Source organism: Onychostoma macrolepis, chromosome 12 (genome assembly GCF_012432095.1).
Source record: "Onychostoma macrolepis isolate SWU-2019 chromosome 12, ASM1243209v1, whole genome shotgun sequence".
In the NCBI taxonomy this organism is placed as follows: domain Eukaryota; kingdom Metazoa; phylum Chordata; class Actinopteri; order Cypriniformes; family Cyprinidae; genus Onychostoma; species Onychostoma macrolepis.
Genome location: NC_081166.1, coordinates 23,006,852 through 23,026,791, shown reverse-complemented (window position 1 = coordinate 23,026,791; position 19,940 = coordinate 23,006,852). Strand labels below are relative to the sequence as shown.

Genomic DNA, 19,940 nt, shown 5'->3' with positions numbered 1-19,940 from the left:
AATATCTTGGCAACTTTACTGTTGTCTGGACAAAAATGTATTGTTGTTTTTTTTTGTTGTTGTTATTGTTGTTGTTGTTTTTTTTTTTCTATAAGAGTTTCAGAGGCAGTGAGACTTGTCTTATGATCAAAGTAGTTTATTGTTACGTAAAGCTACTGGAGGACTATACTATATTCATTCATTCATTCATTCATTTTCTCTCTCACTCTCAAAAGTGTAAATGAGATGAGTGATGGAATCACGTATTATTCGTTAGTATTTTACTCAGGCGTATGCATGGGTGTCTCTGTGGGTCCTGGAGCAGCTGCCGTCGCTGTTTATTTAGCATGTGATATTGTTGATGTGAATGGACGTTGTTAGATTGAGTTATGTTTATATAAAGACCGTATAATTGCTTTTATTAAACGAATAACAGTGCTAGCAGTGCACTAATGGAGTGTTTTTGTTTTGAACCTTACAGCTAAGGTTAATATGTATTTTAACTCATCGCACAGCAAATTTAAGGAGCGACAAAACTGAAATGGTTAGATTTTAGCGCACGGTATATAATGTAACTGACCCTAACTGTGTTAGAACACACGGTGTAATCCAGCGCACATCGCGGCTGGAGTGTGAATGTTATTTTGGCTGGCAGTGAAAGTTAATTTATCAGGATGTCCTCGAGTGAAGATGCTGTGATCTCTGCACGCAGCTCATGGCTGTGTTCATCACAGAAACAGCTGTCTGATGTTCTCACCACAACACAAGACAACAGTCCAAGCGGTGACTGCAGGTTTGGACATGACAGGTGAGTGCCTTTTAATAGATGCTGGGGCTAGAAAGCCAACCTAATAAGTTATTTATTTAAAAATGCTTAATATTAAAAGAATATAGTTCACCCACAAAATTGCTGAAAATGTACTCAATCCTGTGACTTCATCGAACCAGACATAGAGAAATGTAGCATTACATCACATGCTCCCCAATGGATCCACTGCAGCGAATGGGTGCCCTCAAAATGAGAGTTCAGACAGCTGATAAAAACATCACAAAAAAACCACACGACTTCCAGTCCATCAATTAAGTAAGGAATAATTGACGACGGGCCGTTGGATTATTAGAAAAATAATGCACACCCGAGGTGGTGATGCCGTCACGACGCGAAGCAGAGCGGCCGTTACACCTCGGGTGTGCATTATTTTTCTAATAATCCAACGGCCCGTTGTCAATTATTCCTTACCTGATCCATTGGTGAGCAAGTGATGTAATACTAAATTTTTCCAAATCTTTCTTTCCGCTAAAGAAACAAACTCATCTACATCTTGGATGTCATGATGACAGGTACATTTTCTTCACACTTTCATTTTTGGGTGAGCTGTTCCTTTAAGATGCCATTGAACTGTGCAATTTTACAATAAAATAATAAAAATTAATCTTAATTAAGCCACATTTTAATTAATAATCTTAATTCAGCCACCTTAAAATCTGAATATGAAGTGTCAGGTGACTTGTTATTCATATATTTGCACATGCATTTTTTTTCCCATAGGTGTGACCCTGTCTGTCTGGAGAGAGCTGAGGAGGGCTTGCCATGTGTTATCACACTTCTGTGCACACCTAACTCTGCATCTGTGATCAGCAGTCTTCAGATCGTCAGTGAAGCCCGCACTATTGAAGTGTACTCACTGTCTGGAGAATACTGTGGCACCTGCCGTGGAGAGGAAGTTCAAAGATCACACACTGATGGGTATTTTATTTTATTTTTTTCACTGATTGCTTTTTACTTACTTCAAGGGAGATAATACAAAAAAAAAAAAAAAAATATAAATATATATATATATATTTGTTAAATTTAACATTTTAGTGTTTAACAATATATTGGTTTAACATACAAAATAATAGTCACAGAATTTATATTATTTTACTTAATTTCTTTTTATTGTGTATAATCTTCACATTTACGTTGGCACTGTTTAACATCTCTCAAATTCTGATTTTAAAAGTTACCTTTTTGGTAATATAGTAAATATGTAAAGTAATAAATATGTAAGGTTTTATATTATACAAATCCCTAATTTCTTTAACATTTTGTTAGTAATATTGATTATAATTCTAACAAGGGGTTTTAAACAAAAAATCCCATGGCCGTTTTTGGTCATTTATATGCACAGAATTAATTATTAAACATTGTTAAATAACCTTTTAAACCAAAAAGTTAAATGACAAAAAAATACAAATAACATCACCGAATCACTGATCTTATTCAGGCAAAAAAAAAAAAAAAATGTTCATTTGTCCTATTAAAAAGTGTTATTCCCATTCAAACTAAGTGACTGCTAAATAAACATTTTGACATTTTTATGAGGTCTATATTACTTTTTATATAATGTGCATTAATTTGTAGATTTAAAAAAAGGCAAAATAAAAATATTATTATTACTAAATAAACAACAGATTATTATTCATTTTTGAATAAATAAATTGGTCTGTTTATAGATTCAGTTCATTATTATGTTGAATTAGTGAAATATTTATTATTTTACAATATTATAGACTATTTATGACGACACTTGCTGATTCTTCTGTTGTTGTTGTTTTTTCTGTTGTTGTGTTTTTTTTTTTTTTGAGTCAGTTCTGAAGATAAGAGGCATTTCTACAGGAATCATCTGGTGCTGGAAAACCCTGTTGCATCCTGTGAGGTGAAGGTAAGGAAAGCTAGAAGTAATATCCAGGCTCTCATCACAAACTGATCTCTGTGTGGTGTCTCCGTACAGCTGTTCTCTCTCGGTGGCCGCTCATCTGTGGCTATCGCCCATGTGGGTGTGGGACTGGAGATGCTCAAGGACAGACAAGGTGGGCCGAGTATAGACCCAGGCATTGACCTTCAGCGTGTGCAGACCATGATGGAGGAGATGGGCAGCACCCTTTCACCAGGAGCGCAGAACCTCATGGAACTGGTGCAGTGCCAGCAAAAGGTCTGAATTCATCTTCTTCTTATAGCAGAATCACCACTGCTTTAGGCTTTTTAATGTGGTATTATATACTCTGCACACATTTTCCAGTGTAGAATTTCTTGTGTTTTGCATGGGCAAGTTCCATTCCCACTCACATTTTTGTATAAAACTAGTAGATTCAGCAGATATTGCCCCTTTGGCAGATATCATTTCTTGTAGGCGTTTCTTGTAACAGTCTGTCAGTGTCTGACAGTATTATTTTTTTTATATTTTTCCCCACGACTCATTATAGAACAGCTGTGTGATATTGTGATATTGGAGGGCTTTCTTATTTGTGTCATATATGTAGGCTTTTTTTTTTTTTGAATTCACTATTCCCATTCTGTGTGTGTGTGTTTCAATGTTATTGTGTTTTACTCTTTATATTATATAATTACAATATGGACATCATGGTTGCCTTCAGCCATAGACCATATCTTCATCATACAGTACCACTGTACACAACCAGTCAAATTTTGAATAATTAAGATTTAGTTGTGTGGTGTTTTTTTTTCTGCTCACGAAGGCTGCATTTGTATTTATTTATTTTGTCATTTGATGACAAATACAGTAAAAACAGCAATATTATCAGATATTATTGCAATTTAATATAGCAATTTAAAAAGCTTTCTTATTTAATGTATTGTAAAATGTAATTTATTCTTGAGTTGTGAAGGCAAAACTGAAATTTCTGCAACCCTTCTTACAGTTTTATGTGCCACATGATCCTTCAGAAATCATTCTAATATGCTGATTTGGTGCTCAATTTTGATCAATTATTGGTACTCCGTTAATTATATATTTATATATAAATAGTTCTTTTTTATTGTTTGTTTGTTCTGTTTTAATTTTTCTTCTTTTTTCAGAATTCTTTGATAATTAGAAAGTTCAAAAGAATAGTGTTTTAAATGTTTACTGTCACTTTTGATCAATTTAAGGCATCCTTGCTTAATAAAGTTCATTTTGCCATTAATTGTCACAATGACAATGAGACAATGAGATCTGATCTCATCATCATCATCATCATCATCCAGTCTGTCTGGAATGACATGAAGAAACAACAAACTGAGACAGACTAAATCCTGAAGAACTGGCAACGTCTCCAAGATGCTTCAAGAAACCTACCTGCAAAGCTACAGTACTGTTAAAAGTTTTAGGCACTTGTGTAAAAATGCTGTAAAATGAGAATGCTGTCAAAAATAATGTCATAAACAGATTTTCTTTATCAATTAACTTCTGTTAACTAAATGAAATCAACATTTGGTGTGACCAACGTCCTTTACGTTTAAAGCAGCTTTTGCCCTAGATGCACTTGCGCATAGTTTTTCAGGAAGCTTAGCAGGTAGATTTCTTGAAGTATCTTGGAGACATTGCCACAGTTCTTCTGTCTCCGTTTGTTCTGTTTCTTTGTGTCATTCCTGACAGACTGGATGCTGATCAGATCAGATCTCTGTGTGGAGCACTGGCTGTTGTCAGACTCCTTGTGCAAACAAAAATCTCTGGATTATTACAATTAATGGCAAAATGAATGTTTGGAAATGTAAACTTATATTTCCTACTGACACACTACAGCAAAACATAGAAATGACTGATTAAAAGACATTTTTTGTTGGTGAGAATACTAGTGACCTAAGACTTTTGCACAATACTAAATATATATATGTCTATGCGCAAATCAGCATACTGAAGACTGGAGTAATGGCTACTGAAAATTCAGCTTTTGCCACCACAGGAAAATGTATTTATTTATTTAATATTTAAATCTTAAAATTCTAAATCTTAGTTTTAACAATGTCTCACTGTTGTTATTATTATTATTATTATTATTTTCTTTCAAAAAAATCATAATTATTCCAAACTTTTGACCGGCAGTGGCAAGTATAGTAAAGGAATGTTTTCAATATGCATATGTGATATGCAAATTTAAGGTATTATGATTCATATATTTTCTCACGTAACATGTTCACTCTTAAACAGAGTTTTTTTAGACAATAGTTTATTTGGAGGAAAAGCACAAAGCTTCCTTACAAATGAACAATCATTCTTTGTGTGTGTTTTGTCCAGAATAAATCAGACATGCTCAATGGATTCATTCCTCTGCTCATGGGAGGAGGAGCCTTGAGCCGTCTGTCAAGAGGAGGTGGGGATTCTAGTTCTGCAGGAGGAGAGTCAGGCCCAAATCTACCATCTGGCCTCGGGCAGCTTCTGTCTACCAGCAACCAGAACCAGACCTCCGGAGCCATGTCTGCCCTGCTGAGCTCTGAAGCCGGCACGATCAACCCAGACCTGCTTCCAATGCTGCAGAGCGTATGCGGTCAGGTCACGCAGCTCCGACTTGAGGAAGCCACATCTCCAGAGAGGAAGAAGAATGGAGAACGGTAAGTGTGAGTCATGTGTGGTTTTTGATAAACAGACATTCAGTTATCATGGTGGTTGAAGCCACATTTTTGGTTGAGGTAACCAGCTCATCATGATAACGAGTACTATGAATATGAATAATAATACTGATAAACACATGAGGTTTTTATTACTTATTGGGCTGCAGAAGATAAAGCATTAGTTAACCGCAAAATTGAAATATTCCCTCAAGACTTTTGGAGCGTGCATTGGTTTATTTAAGGGGAACACAAAGTATGTTGTCTACAAGAATGCAGAGTACTCTGTTTTATACAGTGAAAATCCATGACTTGTACACTATATCCCAAGTTTATGAAACTGTATGATAGATTTTTAGAAGTTCTTTTTCACTGAAAAGGTTTTACCCCAACGAAGCTCTGCAGTCTCATTCAATTCAAATATAGTATGATGAGATGTGTGACCCATCATATACAAATATGGCACGTCATGTTTTGATATGTCATGTGAATTGAATGTGAGAGTGAATGAGATTTGAGAGCTTTGGTGTACGAGAAAATTATCAGTGAACATGACTGAAAGTCTGTTCTACAATGATATAATATGACTTTATTAAAAAAAGGACTATTCTGGACAATTCTAACCTTTATTAGTTTCAAAACTGTATGATGAGACAAAGTCATACAGTTTTGGAACTACATGAAGGTGTGAGTCTGTTTCTTTAATAGTGACTAGTTAAGCCACATTAATAACTATTTATTTAAAGAAACTAACCAATCGTGTAAGCTTGGGTTGGGTGAGTCAAGCAAAATGTTTTATTTAACAACTAAATGAGTCTGAAATTGAATTGCAACACTTGAATTATAAACAGAAGTACACAAATCAACATGTCCACTTTCAATCATTTCAGTAAGCTTAAAACAGCTAGTTCTTTTACAGCAAATGTTGTTAAAGAGTTAGTTCACCCAAAAATGAAAATTAGACTGTTTTTTACTCACCCTCGAGGCATCCTAGGTGTATATGACTTTCTTCTTTCTATATTAAAAATTGTCCTGGCTATTCCAAGCGTTATTATTGCAGTGGGTGGGTGTTTTTGTTCAACAGTCCAAAAGACATCAAATAAAGTGTGCACATCAATAATAAATCGTGCCTCACACTGCTCCGGGGGGTGAATAAAGGCTTCCTGTAGCGAATTCATGCGTTTTTGTAAGAAAAATATCCATATTTCAAATGTAATAAACACTTTTCTCTCACTTCGTCTAACTGTGGTACGCGGATGACGTAGGACGTCGGCGTAGCATGATTAGTGAGAGAACAAAACAAAATGCCGGTCATGAATTAGAAATACAAACCGAGGATTTGTAAAGAACAATGTCAAAGTATTTCTATATGAGACAAGAGGAGACTGGTTTTCCTTTGCTGAAGTAAGGAAATTTTGCTTCCTTTGCTCCTGTAAACAAACCCTTGAGACTAGCATATCTCGGAGGCATGCGCGCGACACATACGTCCCAAGTCATCCGCCAGAGCGGCTTCCACGTATGACATAGCGGAAGTGAGAGAAAAATGTTTATTACGTTTGAGAAATGGATATTTTTCTTACAAAAACGCTACAGGAGGCCTTTATTCATGCCCCGGAGCCGTGTGAGGCACGTTTTATTATGGATGCACATGCTTTATTTCACGTGTTTTGGACTGTTGAGCACTGCAATAATAACGCTTAGAATAGCCAGGTCAATTTTTAATATAACTCCAATTGGATTCTTCTGAAAGAAGAAAGTAATATACATGCCTCGAGGGTGAGTAAATCACAGGCTAATTTTCATTTTTGGGTGAACTAACTCTCAGTCATGGCCTAAACATTCAATTTAATAATCAATAAACTAAAATTCTGCATTAGTAACTTTTTGTGCCATAAATCACACTGACACACTCACGCTCTGAGGAGCTATTGGTTCCTCGCACATTTCGAGTCGCACATGAACAATTCACAGGGCTTGAATTTCGGCGCGGGATTGCGGGGATTGCGCATAATTTAAACCATTCCCGCAAATTTAACTTTTATAATGCGAGAAATTCCCGCACAATATTTGCTTAATCTCAGATCAAATTATGAAATACATCCACAGCAGCGAAAAAAAAAATCACCGGTTCAAACAGTCCGTCTATAATGTAGAATTTAATTCCACAAACAGCGCTACAGCTCTGACTGTGGCTGAGTCCTGCAGCATCGGCGTGCTCTCCGCGGCCTGCGTCACTCTGATCTTATTCACACAAGGCTGACGCGCTCTCATATTCTGAGCCGCACGCAAATGCGACTGAAATCTACTGCGTGCGACTATGAAAAAAATATTTATTTTAGATTTGCAGAGTTGAGTAATGTCACCGACATATCTCATGAATCCTTTCATAAACGAAGAAAGTAGACACAATGTAAATAAGAGATTCATTATGCAGTAGAGAGCTTCGTTGATTATAATGGAACTTTGTGAGATCGCGATGAACTAAGGAGAGTGACAGATTTAATGATTAGTAAGGGAACAAGAAGTTAATATTAAGTGACTTACATTGTCTGACTATAACGCTGTTGCCTGATTTTGCTCTATTTCCTCGATGAAAATAGTTTGAATCATAGCCACAGCTGAGCCGCTGCGCATCTCCATTCAAACACATAAACTCCTTTATGAATGAACAGGCGTTTTTAAACGTATCTAGTCTGTCAATGATTCAATCACCCATTCATAAAGACAGTCACTTCCTTGATTCCTGAATGAATCAGCCGTTAGAACGAATCAATTTAATGAATGATTCAGTGATCAAACCAGTGACTTGTCGCCACCTGCTGGCAGTTTGTTTAAATTTTGAAGTATCTTTCAGTTATTCAAATAATTTAATATTTCTATAACCTATTCAAATTGTATATTTAAAATATTAATCTCAACATGAATTTATAAATTTAATTGCACTCATACCAACTCTGAGGCTCATTAAACGTCTGAAAATACACCTACAAGCCACTTTTGTGTTCTTCTGCTCCACCTCTGTACAAATTAATTTTGTTAATACTGATTAATTTGATTGATATCTTATTATTCTTATTCTAATTAGAAATTTTAAAAAGCTTATAAATATGTATTTTTAAAAATTTAACAAAAAAGATGACATACTTTTAATAAAGTTAGAAAAATGCCATAAAAATAAAATTCCCCTGTAAATCACTTTAAGGAGTCAAATATCACCCTGTAATGGGATGGCTAATTTTTGATCACAATTTTTGATTAAACATTAGAAAAAAATAATTAGCCCATATCTTAGAAAGCTGAGACATTCCTTCATTCAGAAGGCATAAAACTGAAAGCAACTCAAAATAATGAAACATTAAGTGACATATATTAGTTGAGTTCTTAATGTCAGTTTAAAGGAGATCATGATGTGTTTTGTATAAAATAAAATAAAAATTTAAAAAATACTAAAAAAAAAAAAAAAAAAGTAATTGAACTGGAATATATGAAATACACTGATTCTGAAAGGCATTCATAAATAGTTTTAATACAGTTCCTAATGTCAATTTGGAGGAGAGCATCAAAACTTGCTAAGCTGTTTTAAAAACCATACATTAAAATTTGTAGACATAAATAAATGAAGACGATTAATTTAGCCCCGATGTCAATTTAGACCCCCCGAATCTATAAATCCCCCCCCATTCCCCCCAGTTTAAAAAACGAAATTCAGGCCCTGATTCAGTTATTTGTTATCTGGAAACTTCTGAATCACTGAATCATTCAGAATGAGTGAGTTGTTGACAAATGAATCTTTTTGATTCTTTTTGAACCGATACAAGAAGTTCATTGGAAAGATTTGGCTCAGAGCAGGACTTGCTTTCTTCAAAAATATCAATAATTATTCTTTAAAATAATAAGGAATGATGTTTTTATTAAGTTACAGTAATATAACAGTGAACACTAATCTAAATATCATTAAAACTTTAATCAATTATTTGTACACAACTTACATTTGGATGTTTGGTCCTGATGAAACAATGGAATATACAGTTCACAAAAAAAAGGCATTTCAAAAGCGACTGCATCAGTTTCACAAGGCAGAACGCTTTGATCATTCTTAAAGGGATAGTTCACCCAAAATAAAAATTCTGTCTTGTGAAACAGCATGCGTTGTTTACGTTCAGCATGCGCACACTGTCTACTGAATGTAAACAACGCTGATTATGTTCTGGGGTACTCTCCAAAATGGTGGGAAGACGGTAACTCGGGGAGAAGAATTGCTGAATAAATTATTATTGTTTTCTTTGCGCACAAAAAGTATTCTCATAGCTTCTTAAAATTACGGTTGAACCCCTGATGTCACATGGACTATTTACCGATGTCCTAACCACGTTTCTTTGCATTGATCGTGGTAATATCCTTGCTGTCTATGGAGGGTCAGAGAGCTCTCAGATTCCATCAAAAATATGTTAATTTGTGTTCCAAAGATGAACGAAGGTCTTATGGGTTTGGAACGACATGAGGGTGAGTAATTAATGACAGAATTTTCATTTTTTGGTGAACTAACCCATTAAGATCTTATTCTAATATATTTAAAGTGATAGTTCACCCAAAAATGAAAATTCCACAGATAGCAAGGGAGACTGACACGGGACAGAAGAAATTGTTGGAAAAAAGTTGTTATTTTTGTTTTCTTTGCGTACACAAAAAGTATTCTCGTAGCTTCAGAACATTACGGTTGAACCACTGTCACATGGGCTATTTCAATGATGTCCTTATGATGTCCCCATGCGTTTCTGGGCCTGTCTGTGCAGGGGCAGAAAGCTCTCGGATTTCATCAAAAATATCTTTATTTGTGCTCCGAAGTTGAGCAAAGGTCTTACAGGATTGGAACAAAATGAGGGCAAATTATTAATGACAGAATTTTACTTTCTGGGTGAACTAACCCTTGAATGTGTCCTTTACTTTGTCCACTAATTGTATATACTTTTTTTGTGTGTTATAGTGAGGGTCATATATGTTGTGGAGGGTTTGAGAAAATTCTGGAGACTGTTGTAGAGAAGCGAATGGATGAGATGGAGAGAAGATTAAAGGAACATCTGGACCTGCGTCTGGACGCTCTTCAGCAGAGATTGGAGGTCACACTTCAGCAGGCACTCTCTAAACAACACCAGTAAACAACATCCTCCAACACACAATACTAACCTGAACACTTTTAGCATGATCTCCGTCCTGAGCTTTTACTTTAATGACTACTGTATTATTCTGTAAAGGAACATTTAATTCATTTCAACCATCCCTTTAAAAAAAAAAAAACGGTTGTAACATTTTTGTTTTGCCAGCAGTCTCTACTGCTTTGTGTGGAAATGGTTTACGGTTTAACAGCAACCGCTGCTCTTCATGTGCCCATCCCAAAGAGACTGTACTTATATGGTTTATGTGGTTAACAGTTTGACGAGCCGGTTCACTAACTTAAGTCCACAAACAGTATAAGGTGATTTTCATAAATCACAGCTACTTGAAGAACTTAACACTGTTGATACAATATGTAATAAATTATTTTATCTAAAAGATACTACAAATAATGGATGCACTGACAGAGTATTTGTCACTGTAAATTGCATTTGTGTAAATTATGTTCATATGTTTATACTGTTCATACTGGAGAACTAAGGACAAAAAAAAAAAAAACAATATTAAAAATGTTTATACTAAAGAATAATATGTATCCGACAAACTCTTGTCATGTTTTTATCCTGTCAAACCTTACATCACATTGCATGATTTATTTAAATTCTCTTTTTGAATAAATTTACTGTCTGAAGGAGAACATTTCTGCAAATACATTTGCAACCAGGTCAGTCCCGTCAGCTGCATGTCTTTCGTAAATCCTGGCAGTATAACATCGATAATCTGGCCCTAAATGTTTTAACATGATGATACTGTGATAAAATTACTTTCTGTCTTTGTCGGTGTGATGATGCGGTTTACTGAGGACATGACTGTTTAATGCTGGAAAACATTGTGGCATATGCTAACAAGATATTAAAAAGGGGCATAATATCCATAAAATTTACATAGAGAAAACAATTTGTGTCCTAATGTGCATACTATCCATGTTAAGTGGTATATAAGATTATAAAATTGCAGAAATTGAGATTTAAAAAAAAAAGAAGTTCCTGAACGGTTTGTTATTTGTGGAAATAAAGTTTGCTTTAAATCAGGGGTGTCAAGCTCAGTTCCTGGAGGGCTGGAGCCCTGCAGAGTTTAGATGCAACCCTAATTAAACAAACCTGGGGGCTGTTTCATAAAACCGGTTTACCAAACAAGCCAGGCTGATGAAAATGATTTTGTGGTGAAGTAAATACTACAGAAAAACAAATGTAATTTCTACATTAATTTAGTTCAGGCAAGAATTTAAATAAAAGAGTAAATTCAATATTAGTACTCAATTTAAGCTTGTAGAATTTAAAGTTTGAATTTATAAGTATATTTTATTTGGAATTGTTTGTTATTTTTACAAATATTAAGTAAATATCAACATCATGACCCCGTTGTTCCCATCATGAACTTGGGCATGAATAATTGTTTTTTTTTTTTGCTGTTTTCGAGATGTATTTACACTGTTTTGTGGTTGCTTTTGTTGTTAAGTAACTTGCCGTTTTGTGACATCTGGAGTAAATTTTTTACTCAAAATGACCCATTCACACTATTCACTGATTGTCACCGTCATTGTGTATCATGTGCCAAGTATTCAGGTCTCTGTGTTCATTCAGTTAATAACTATATTAAGTCAACATATTACCTTAAAATGAATAACGAGCAGTCTACTTGCTTGTATACGTGCTTGTAACTTAACCACATGCTTTATAGGCATTTTTGTTTTTTTTCAGTGCTATGTTGTTTGAGTAAAGTTTACAACCCGTGACTGAGTGAAATGTACTTGAGTATAGTAGGGTAAACTTAAAATAATTAAGTAGAAATTACTCATCAAACTCTACCTGGCCATGCAAAATTTACTTATTTCATTTACTAATTTTAGATAACTTAGTTAAGTAGATTTTACTTAATTCCGTATTTAAATTTTACTTAAAAATGCATGCAAAATCTTGCAAAATAAAAATGAAGTAAATTCAACTTCTTATTTTTTTCAGTGTACATGTTTTGTGTGTTGGAGCAGGGTTGGAACTAAACTCTGCAGGACTGCGGCCCTCCAAGAACTGAGTTTGACACCCCTGCTTTAAATGAATCATTGTGGGGAGAAAAAAAGTTTTCAGCATGAAAGACCCACAAATGGCATACCAGAGCGCTATTTGTTTTCTTTCCAATACAGTAGGAAGAATCATTTGAGTAGTGTAATTTTAAATAAGCACAATGTGGAGTGTGTATATGAAGATGTTAGGTGACAGGATGATTGGCTGGCTGGGTTATGGTGACAGCATGCATGTAACTATGCAACAGAGGCATAAAATTGTATGACATGGTCCCAAAACTTGCTTACTCTTCTGCTGTACACTCCAAAGTAGAGTACATACTTATAGGGCTTAGTACAAGTAGACGAACTGGGATGCAATATTCATTAAACCCTAAGTTCCCATCATTACGAGGGTGATGTTTACCATGTTACAGTTCAAATAGCAGATTTTTGTACAGAATAATTACAATTAGTCCTTTGACAAAAATACAAGCTTCATATTTTTGCTTCTAAACCCTCAAGTACACTTGCCTCATAGACTTCTTTGTATGTGTTACTACAAACATTTTTTGCATATTGAGGGACAAATTAAAACTTCAATTTTTTTGGTAATTTGCACATGGACTTTTGAACCCAGAACTTAAATGCGAAACCATATAACCCCGAAAACTCCCAACGCGACAGGTCTGTAAACATCTACTTTCCCTAAAATGGTTCTTCTGGCATCTCTCATTAACCTCGTCTTTTTTGAGTAGTTCATAAACTTTTAGTTTCTCAAAGCCTGCATTGCGGAAAACCATGTCTACGTTTACTACAAGTTACCCTCTCATGCATCCTATAAACATGAAGTTGTGCTATTCTTGGCAGTCGCCCATCAACCATGAAGCAGAGTTGCCCCACTCAAGAACAGCAAAGAAAACACAGCTGAATGAACAAACTCCGCATTACAGGAAACTTTGCATGAATCAATGAGAAAATTAACCAAAAGCACTGCAAATTAGCAGTTTTGACCCATTTGAGTAACTTTCCACCGTGACCATGTTGGCATTTTGACCCTGACCTTGTCTGATGTGAGACTCAACCCAGATTGACATGGGTGTCTCCTGTCTACACCACAGTGATGTTCAATGAGCAGATTTGTTCAAACAGTGAGCTGTTGTTGTCTTATGACCAACAGAGATGTCCACTTCAGAAGGGGTTTTGTAACCACAGAGAAGTGGGTCAGCAGTGGAGGTGGTACCGATGATGAACAGCGGCTGTTTTTGTGCAGACACCCACGCCAGTATCCCCATGGACCAGTCAAACCGGCCCAACTGAATCAACAAAGTCGTGTTGCTGCCACACTTCATGTAAGCGCTCATGCACTGAGCCTTAAAGTCAGCTTGAAGTTAAACTTGGCCCTATTAATTTTCTAAACCTATCATAGAACTTACTGTAAACGATTAATCCATGGGGCTGTGAAAGTGGACTAGTGAGTAGATGAGATTTCCTGTTTGGCGTGATGAAGTTTATCGTCCCTGACAACCTCTAGTCCCATTTAGACACTTTTTAGTGACTGCCTTTTTCCAAGAAAAAAAAAGGGGGTATGACTAATGTATTTTTTGTGGAACAATAAAACATAAAAATATCTTGAGCTTGTTTACCACAGATATTATTTTAGGCATTTAACCAAAAAAGGATGATGGAACCAGAAGTGCTCAAATCCAAGCTCATTTCCGGGTTGTGGTCTACAAAAATACACCATCCCTAGTTTGAGTGCATCCACACGACTTTAAAAAGTTCACCACTTTAATATGTATGATGTTTGTGTTCTTGCCTCGATTGAAATACTTCAGTATCTAAACTGAAACTTCTCATAACCTGATCACTGATGAATCACACGGTATGTGGGTGGAATTTGTCTTTCATTCAGTAACAAACCTCTAGTTCATTAAGAGTATTTAACGTGCTTAAATATGTGCATAAATAAAAATATGATCAGGTTTTCATAAATATCGTTGGGGACAGTTATATTCATTAGGGCAGGGGATTTCAGACTGGGGCACTTGGATGTTACATAGATGTAAAATAGGAACATCAAACTTAAGATATATGTATGTATGTATTAGGTTTTTATTTATTCATTCATTCATTCGTTTGTTGGTTTGTTTTGCTTTACAGAATTGGCATTGCGCTGAGTTGATAGAAAGGACAGAAATAATTACCATCCAAAAACATGAAATATGAATCAGACATGTCTTCATTTCTTTAAAAGAGAGGCTGTAATGTTTCAAATGGAACTTTTGAAGATGTTTGACGTAATAATTCGGAGAATTATTTAACAGTCAAACTTTTGACAGTATAAGCCCCCGCAGACAAAGGCACTTAACAATAATTATATTGCAGAGTGCCAGTAAAATGACTCGGGAGTTTTAAATGTCTCCATCTCATATATGAGGTTTTATTTAATCTCTGACCTGAGATCGACCCAAGATTCAGTCAGTGCCCTCCAAGATCAACCGAAGCTAATATGTTAAAGAGGAAATGAATACAAACCCGCCCTGCTACTCAAGTCCAGAGTCTGAAGTCATCCTGCAATGTGAAAAAGAAAAACATCCCCTATTTTACCTAATGAACTCAATGAAGTGGATTAGACTCTGCTTGTGCAAATCGTGTGACAAAAGACATACTGAGTAAAATTTGTTTTAGAGACGTATTGTAAGACTGTTGTACCTTTTTACATAATGCCTGGTGTGTATAATGCTCCTGCTTGTAGATACATCACATTGTGCCTCCAATAAACCAACAAATGAGGGCAGCACATCACAACAGATCCTGAAAATGTTATACCGTCTTCTGTATATCATACTGGAAGAAGCATTTTTCCGTGGTTGATGTTTTACAGATATATGATAAAAGAATGTACCATCATAATCTTGTGTTTGAGGAATAGCATGGCTAAGTGGGATGTTTCTGGATCTGCATATTTTTATCTGGATCATACAATTTTCCTCTAACTGTTGCAAGCAGTGTGGCTTGATTTATTTATTCACTTTATTTTGTTCAAACCTTCAAATGCTAAAATGTAATATATATCTTTTTCTCAGATATAAGTATGTAATACAAGCTCTATTGGATCAAACCTGTATCGCAGGTTTATAAAAACATGGCCAGAAATGTTCCATTAAATATTTAGATATAACCCTAATAATCCTATAACCATCAAATCCCACATCTTATCCAAATCCTAAACATAACTCACCAATAAAATCTAATTAAAATGAATATATTATTTAACCTATTTCTAGCATTAACCCTATACACTCTCAGAAAAAAAAAAAAGGTATCACTGGGATAGTACCCTTTCAAAATATATGTGACCCTGGATCACAAAACCAGTCTTAAGTGTCAATTTTTCGAAATTGTGATTTATACATCATCTGAAAGCTGCTATATAAGCTTTCCATTGATGTATGATTGATGTATGATCTGACAATATTTGACCGAGATACAACTATTTGAATATCTGGAATCTGAGGGTGCAAAAAAATCAAAATATTGAGAAAATTGCCTTTAAAGTTGTCCAAATTAAGTTCTTAGCAATGCATATTACTAATAAAAAAATTAAGTTTTGATATGTTTAGAGTAAGAAATTTACAAAATATCTTCATGGAACATGATCTTTACTTAATATCCTAATGATTTTTGGCATAAAAGAAAAATGGATCATTTTGACCCATACAATGTATTTTTGGCTATTGCTACAAATATACCCGTGCGACTTAAGACTGGTTTTGTGGTCCATATATCTTCGTACATAAATATTTACCACTAAAGTATCCATTTTAGTAATGTGATGTAACTAAAGTGTACATATTAGTAGGTACCACCCCAGTGACAGCTTTTTCCTGAGAGTGTAACCCTAACTGCAAATTCTGATTGGTTAATTGAACCAAGAACAGGTATTGCTGTGAAAACCATGTTAAGTGAGTTCTGAGGTCATTTGTGATAGATGGGACCAATATGTGCTAGAAGAACTCCAGCGGTGAGCTCAGCAGTTTGGCGTGATTTTGGAGAATAACTCTACAAGAGCAATAATATTCAGTCAGAGTTTTATGTGTCCCTCGCTGTCCAAACTCTTTCAGGCTTGTGAGGTGAAGAAGAATGCGTCTGATATGTAATTGATGAAACACTATGAATCATTAATGCTATGAAGAAAAGATGTTATCTTAATATGAAATCACGCATGACATCCATTCAAGACAGAATACTGAATTCATTTTGGTACGGACATGACAAATTGCTAAAGAACGGATCAGACCTCAAGACACCAGATCTACACAGCAGGACCTCTATTAAAACCTCTAAAAAACTACCAGGAATTGTTAATAGAGCAATTCTGGGCACACACTTCCTCAATATTCTCTGCTAGATTGTTTCTTGCTGGTTCAATCTAGTATTGCTTCACTCTAATCGACCTTAAAAATGCATTAGTTCTTGATGATCAAGTCAAACAGTATGACACTGAAACGGTTTAAAAACGTTAACCTTCTTTAATTTCGTTTCGGAAATTGCCGTCTGACAAACACAGACACACATTTAAGGAAAATAAGGTATTCCAAGATAATAGTCATCATCTAATGGCCCACAATTCTGTTTCAAATAATGTCAAGTTTGAGATCTGAGTGTAAATATAAAAAAATATGTAGAAAGCTGAATTCAGACAACTAAATTTCATGATGCTTTGCTGATGTATAGGCTACATAAGGACGAAATATAAGGTCTGTTCCAAAACCTAGTGCACTACCCGCCATACATGACCGATTTTGAAAACACATAGGCAGCAACTCTGCATGCGGTTTCCCTCACGGGGACTCACAACAGATTTCAGCAGTTAGCTGTTAGCATTTTGCTAATCTAACAGCATAATACTCTGTCCAGATAACACACACCTCTTTTCGTACATTCTAAACCATAAACATCAAGACATTTTCTACATGTCATTTTTAACATCTGACAGGAAACATTTTAGAGACAGACGTATTGCAGATGAAACCAGATGAAAAGTGCACATCAAAAGACATCTACACAACATAAATGTACTATTCGATTAATTCTTACGAAAATGAACCATGGTTTTTACTAAAAATAAAACCAAAAAAACATGGTTATTGTACTGTAGTTAAACCATGGTAACCACAAATTAATTATGGTTTTGCTACACTAACCATAATTTAACCATGGTATTTGTAGTAAAACTGTGGTTGTACAAATGGTAATCAGTCTACCAAAAAAACAAACAAACAAAAAAACATGGTTACTACACTTTTAATATAATAAAACCATGGTTAATGTTCATAAGGGAGGCATAAAAATAAATTGCACACATAAAATTGGGTAAAACTATTTTTAATTACACTGAATTGTTTTAGTAGATATTTTTTCAGTAATGAATAAAATATAAGATTATAATCTGCTTCATTCACCATCTTGAATGGAATCATTCTGCTCATCACAAGCTTAGGCAGCTTACTAGGATTTGGAACAGCATAATTATATACATTTCAGAGTGTTAGTGAACTAACCAGCACTAAAATTCACGTATCTATTTACAAAGGGCTCATTCTAACATGGTATGCTAATGAATGAACAGAAAATAACTTGGGGAAATAAAGTGAGAAAGTACATTTCCTGTTCTAAGCGGAGAACAATATTCAGGTTGGATGATGGTTGGACTGGAAAGTGTTCACTATGGCTTCTAGAAGGAGTGTGGCTCCGGACACACACTCAGTAAAAGTCTGAGAACCAGCTCATGGGTGAGCATGAGGGAGGTCAAGGGTCAATCTCTTCAGGAATGATTGTGAGAATGACGTCTTCGTTGCCGCGTCGTACCACTGTTCTCAGACTGTCGTCTTTCTTGATAGCCGTGCTGACATCACTTGCTGACGTGATCCTCTGACCGTTAATGCTGATTATGACGTCACTCTCCTTCAGACCGCCACTGGCAAACATAACAGGAAGCAGTTAAAACTGACCTAATTTTAAGTCAGAACTGCCCTAATTGTTCTAACTGTGCTTTTATTGGCTTTACATTATTGGATTCTCATTACAAAACAGTATTAGGTTTTATTAGAAGGTGATGTCATTATGTCTAAGCTAACTTTAAAGGGGTCATGAACTGAGAAACCAAAATTCCCTTGATCTTTTGACATATAAGAGGTCACTGCACTATAAAAACATCTTGTAAGTTTCAGAACTCAAAACTTTCTCATTGGTCTAAAAACAGCTTATATTGAAGCCAATCTACCAAAACGACAGCTTGTGGAATGGATAACTCTATGATATAATAGTGTGGCTAAACACCGCCTTCATAGAAGAAGATCAACGCCTGCTTCTACATCGCTGCCTATTTAGCCCCGCCCACTGATTCATGCATGTAGTGTTTACGAGAGAGGCGAATGATAAAGATGGCAACAAGACCAAGTGCAGTACCAAGTTGTGGAAAAAACAGTCTCTGCATTGCCTTCCTTCTGATCTACTGATAGCAGTGAGTGTTTACTTCCTAGTCTACAATCCGCCACGCATTAAAACAGAGCATTTAGATGAGGGGGGTCAAAAACAGGACAGAAAATAGCCTATGACTTCTAAATTATGTAAAAATCTTGATAACATTATAAGTGGACCTCAGAGTACTCTACAAAATAAAATAAAAAACAGAAGCAGTTCATGACCGCTTTAAGTTTGATTATTTAGTGAGACACAAATTTCTCCTCTGTTTCAGAATATAATTGGCTCATTCTCATTAAGTGCTTAGATTTTGGCTTAGTACTGATATGGTTTTATGTAAATATTCATTCTAATCATCCCTGCACTTTCTGTTCAATCTTATGTTTTGACATTTCTCATTTATAAATGGTTTGATTTTTCTGACATAATATTTAATAAAATATATATTTTAAACACTTTCCTTTCAGTCTTTATCAGTAATTCATTATGTCAATATGTTCACATTTATATTTATATTCATGTAACATTAAACTCTAAAATATTTGAAAAATAATTCATAATTCTTTTGGCATTCTGATTTTTTTTTTTTACCCCTCTACTTTCTGTTCAAACCTGCTTTTTAATTTTTTTTTTAAATCTAAAAATAGTTTGATAGTTTCTTTACTGATTTTTTTTTTTTTTTAACTGCAAAATCACTGCAAATGTTCCTTGTGGAACCTTTATTTGCAAGAGAGTTAGAGTTAGAGCCCAAGATATAGTTTCAGAAATGTTCATATACTTACGGCACCATTTCCCATGAGAGTCGGCTCTAGCTGAATTTGAAATAGTTATATGTAACTGATTATGCTGTAATTCATGGTAATTTTCTGTAGATTCTAGCCACAAACTGTTCCTATGTGTTGTACTCGTATACTAAATTGGCTACCCACAATG

The 19,940-nt window shown here is 35.1% G+C and overlaps 2 protein-coding genes across 3 annotated transcripts in view; one reads left to right on the top strand and one right to left on the bottom strand.

Moving 5' to 3' along the window:
- The first annotated feature begins 272 nt into the window (after positions 1–272).
- c12h10orf88 (chromosome 12 C10orf88 homolog) lies at positions 273–11,156 on the top strand. Of its 2 annotated transcripts, XM_058794605.1 has the most exons (7): positions 1,081–1,167; positions 1,283–1,320; positions 1,529–1,726; positions 2,612–2,684; positions 2,754–2,954; positions 5,037–5,350; positions 10,332–11,156. In XM_058794605.1, the coding sequence occupies exons 1-7, from the start codon at positions 1,108–1,110 to the stop codon at positions 10,501–10,503; spliced, it is 1,056 nt and encodes a 351-aa protein (XP_058650588.1). In that variant the 5' UTR covers positions 1,081–1,107; the 3' UTR covers positions 10,504–11,156. The 2 variants fall into 2 exon arrangements, with proteins under 2 accessions (XP_058650587.1, XP_058650588.1); XM_058794604.1 differs by lacking the exons at positions 1,081–1,167; positions 1,283–1,320 and adding an exon at positions 273–787.
- Positions 11,157–17,033: 5,877 nt separating this feature from the next.
- htra1b (HtrA serine peptidase 1b) overlaps positions 17,034–19,940 on the bottom strand; it is a 34,010-nt gene continuing 31,103 nt past the window's right edge. The window contains exon 9 of the mRNA XM_058794377.1: positions 17,034–18,501. Coding sequence (XP_058650360.1) covers positions 18,333–18,501 — 169 coding nt within the window. The 3' untranslated portion in view covers positions 17,034–18,332. The remainder of the gene's footprint in view (positions 18,502–19,940) is intronic.

What these genes read in the sequence shown, in the direction of transcription:
- c12h10orf88 (XM_058794604.1), top strand. Translation starts at nt 654, where the DNA reads ATGTCCTCGAGTGAAGATGCTGTGATCTCTGCACGCAGCTCATGGCTG. An exon ending in TGCAGGTTTGGACATGACAG is followed by an intron (nt 788 to 1,528) that starts GTGAGTGCCTTT and finishes TTTTTCCCATAG; the next exon opens with GTGTGACCCTGTCTGTCTGG. An exon ending in CAAAGATCACACACTGATGG is followed by an intron (nt 1,727 to 2,611) that starts GTATTTTATTTT and finishes TTTTTGAGTCAG; the next exon opens with TTCTGAAGATAAGAGGCATT.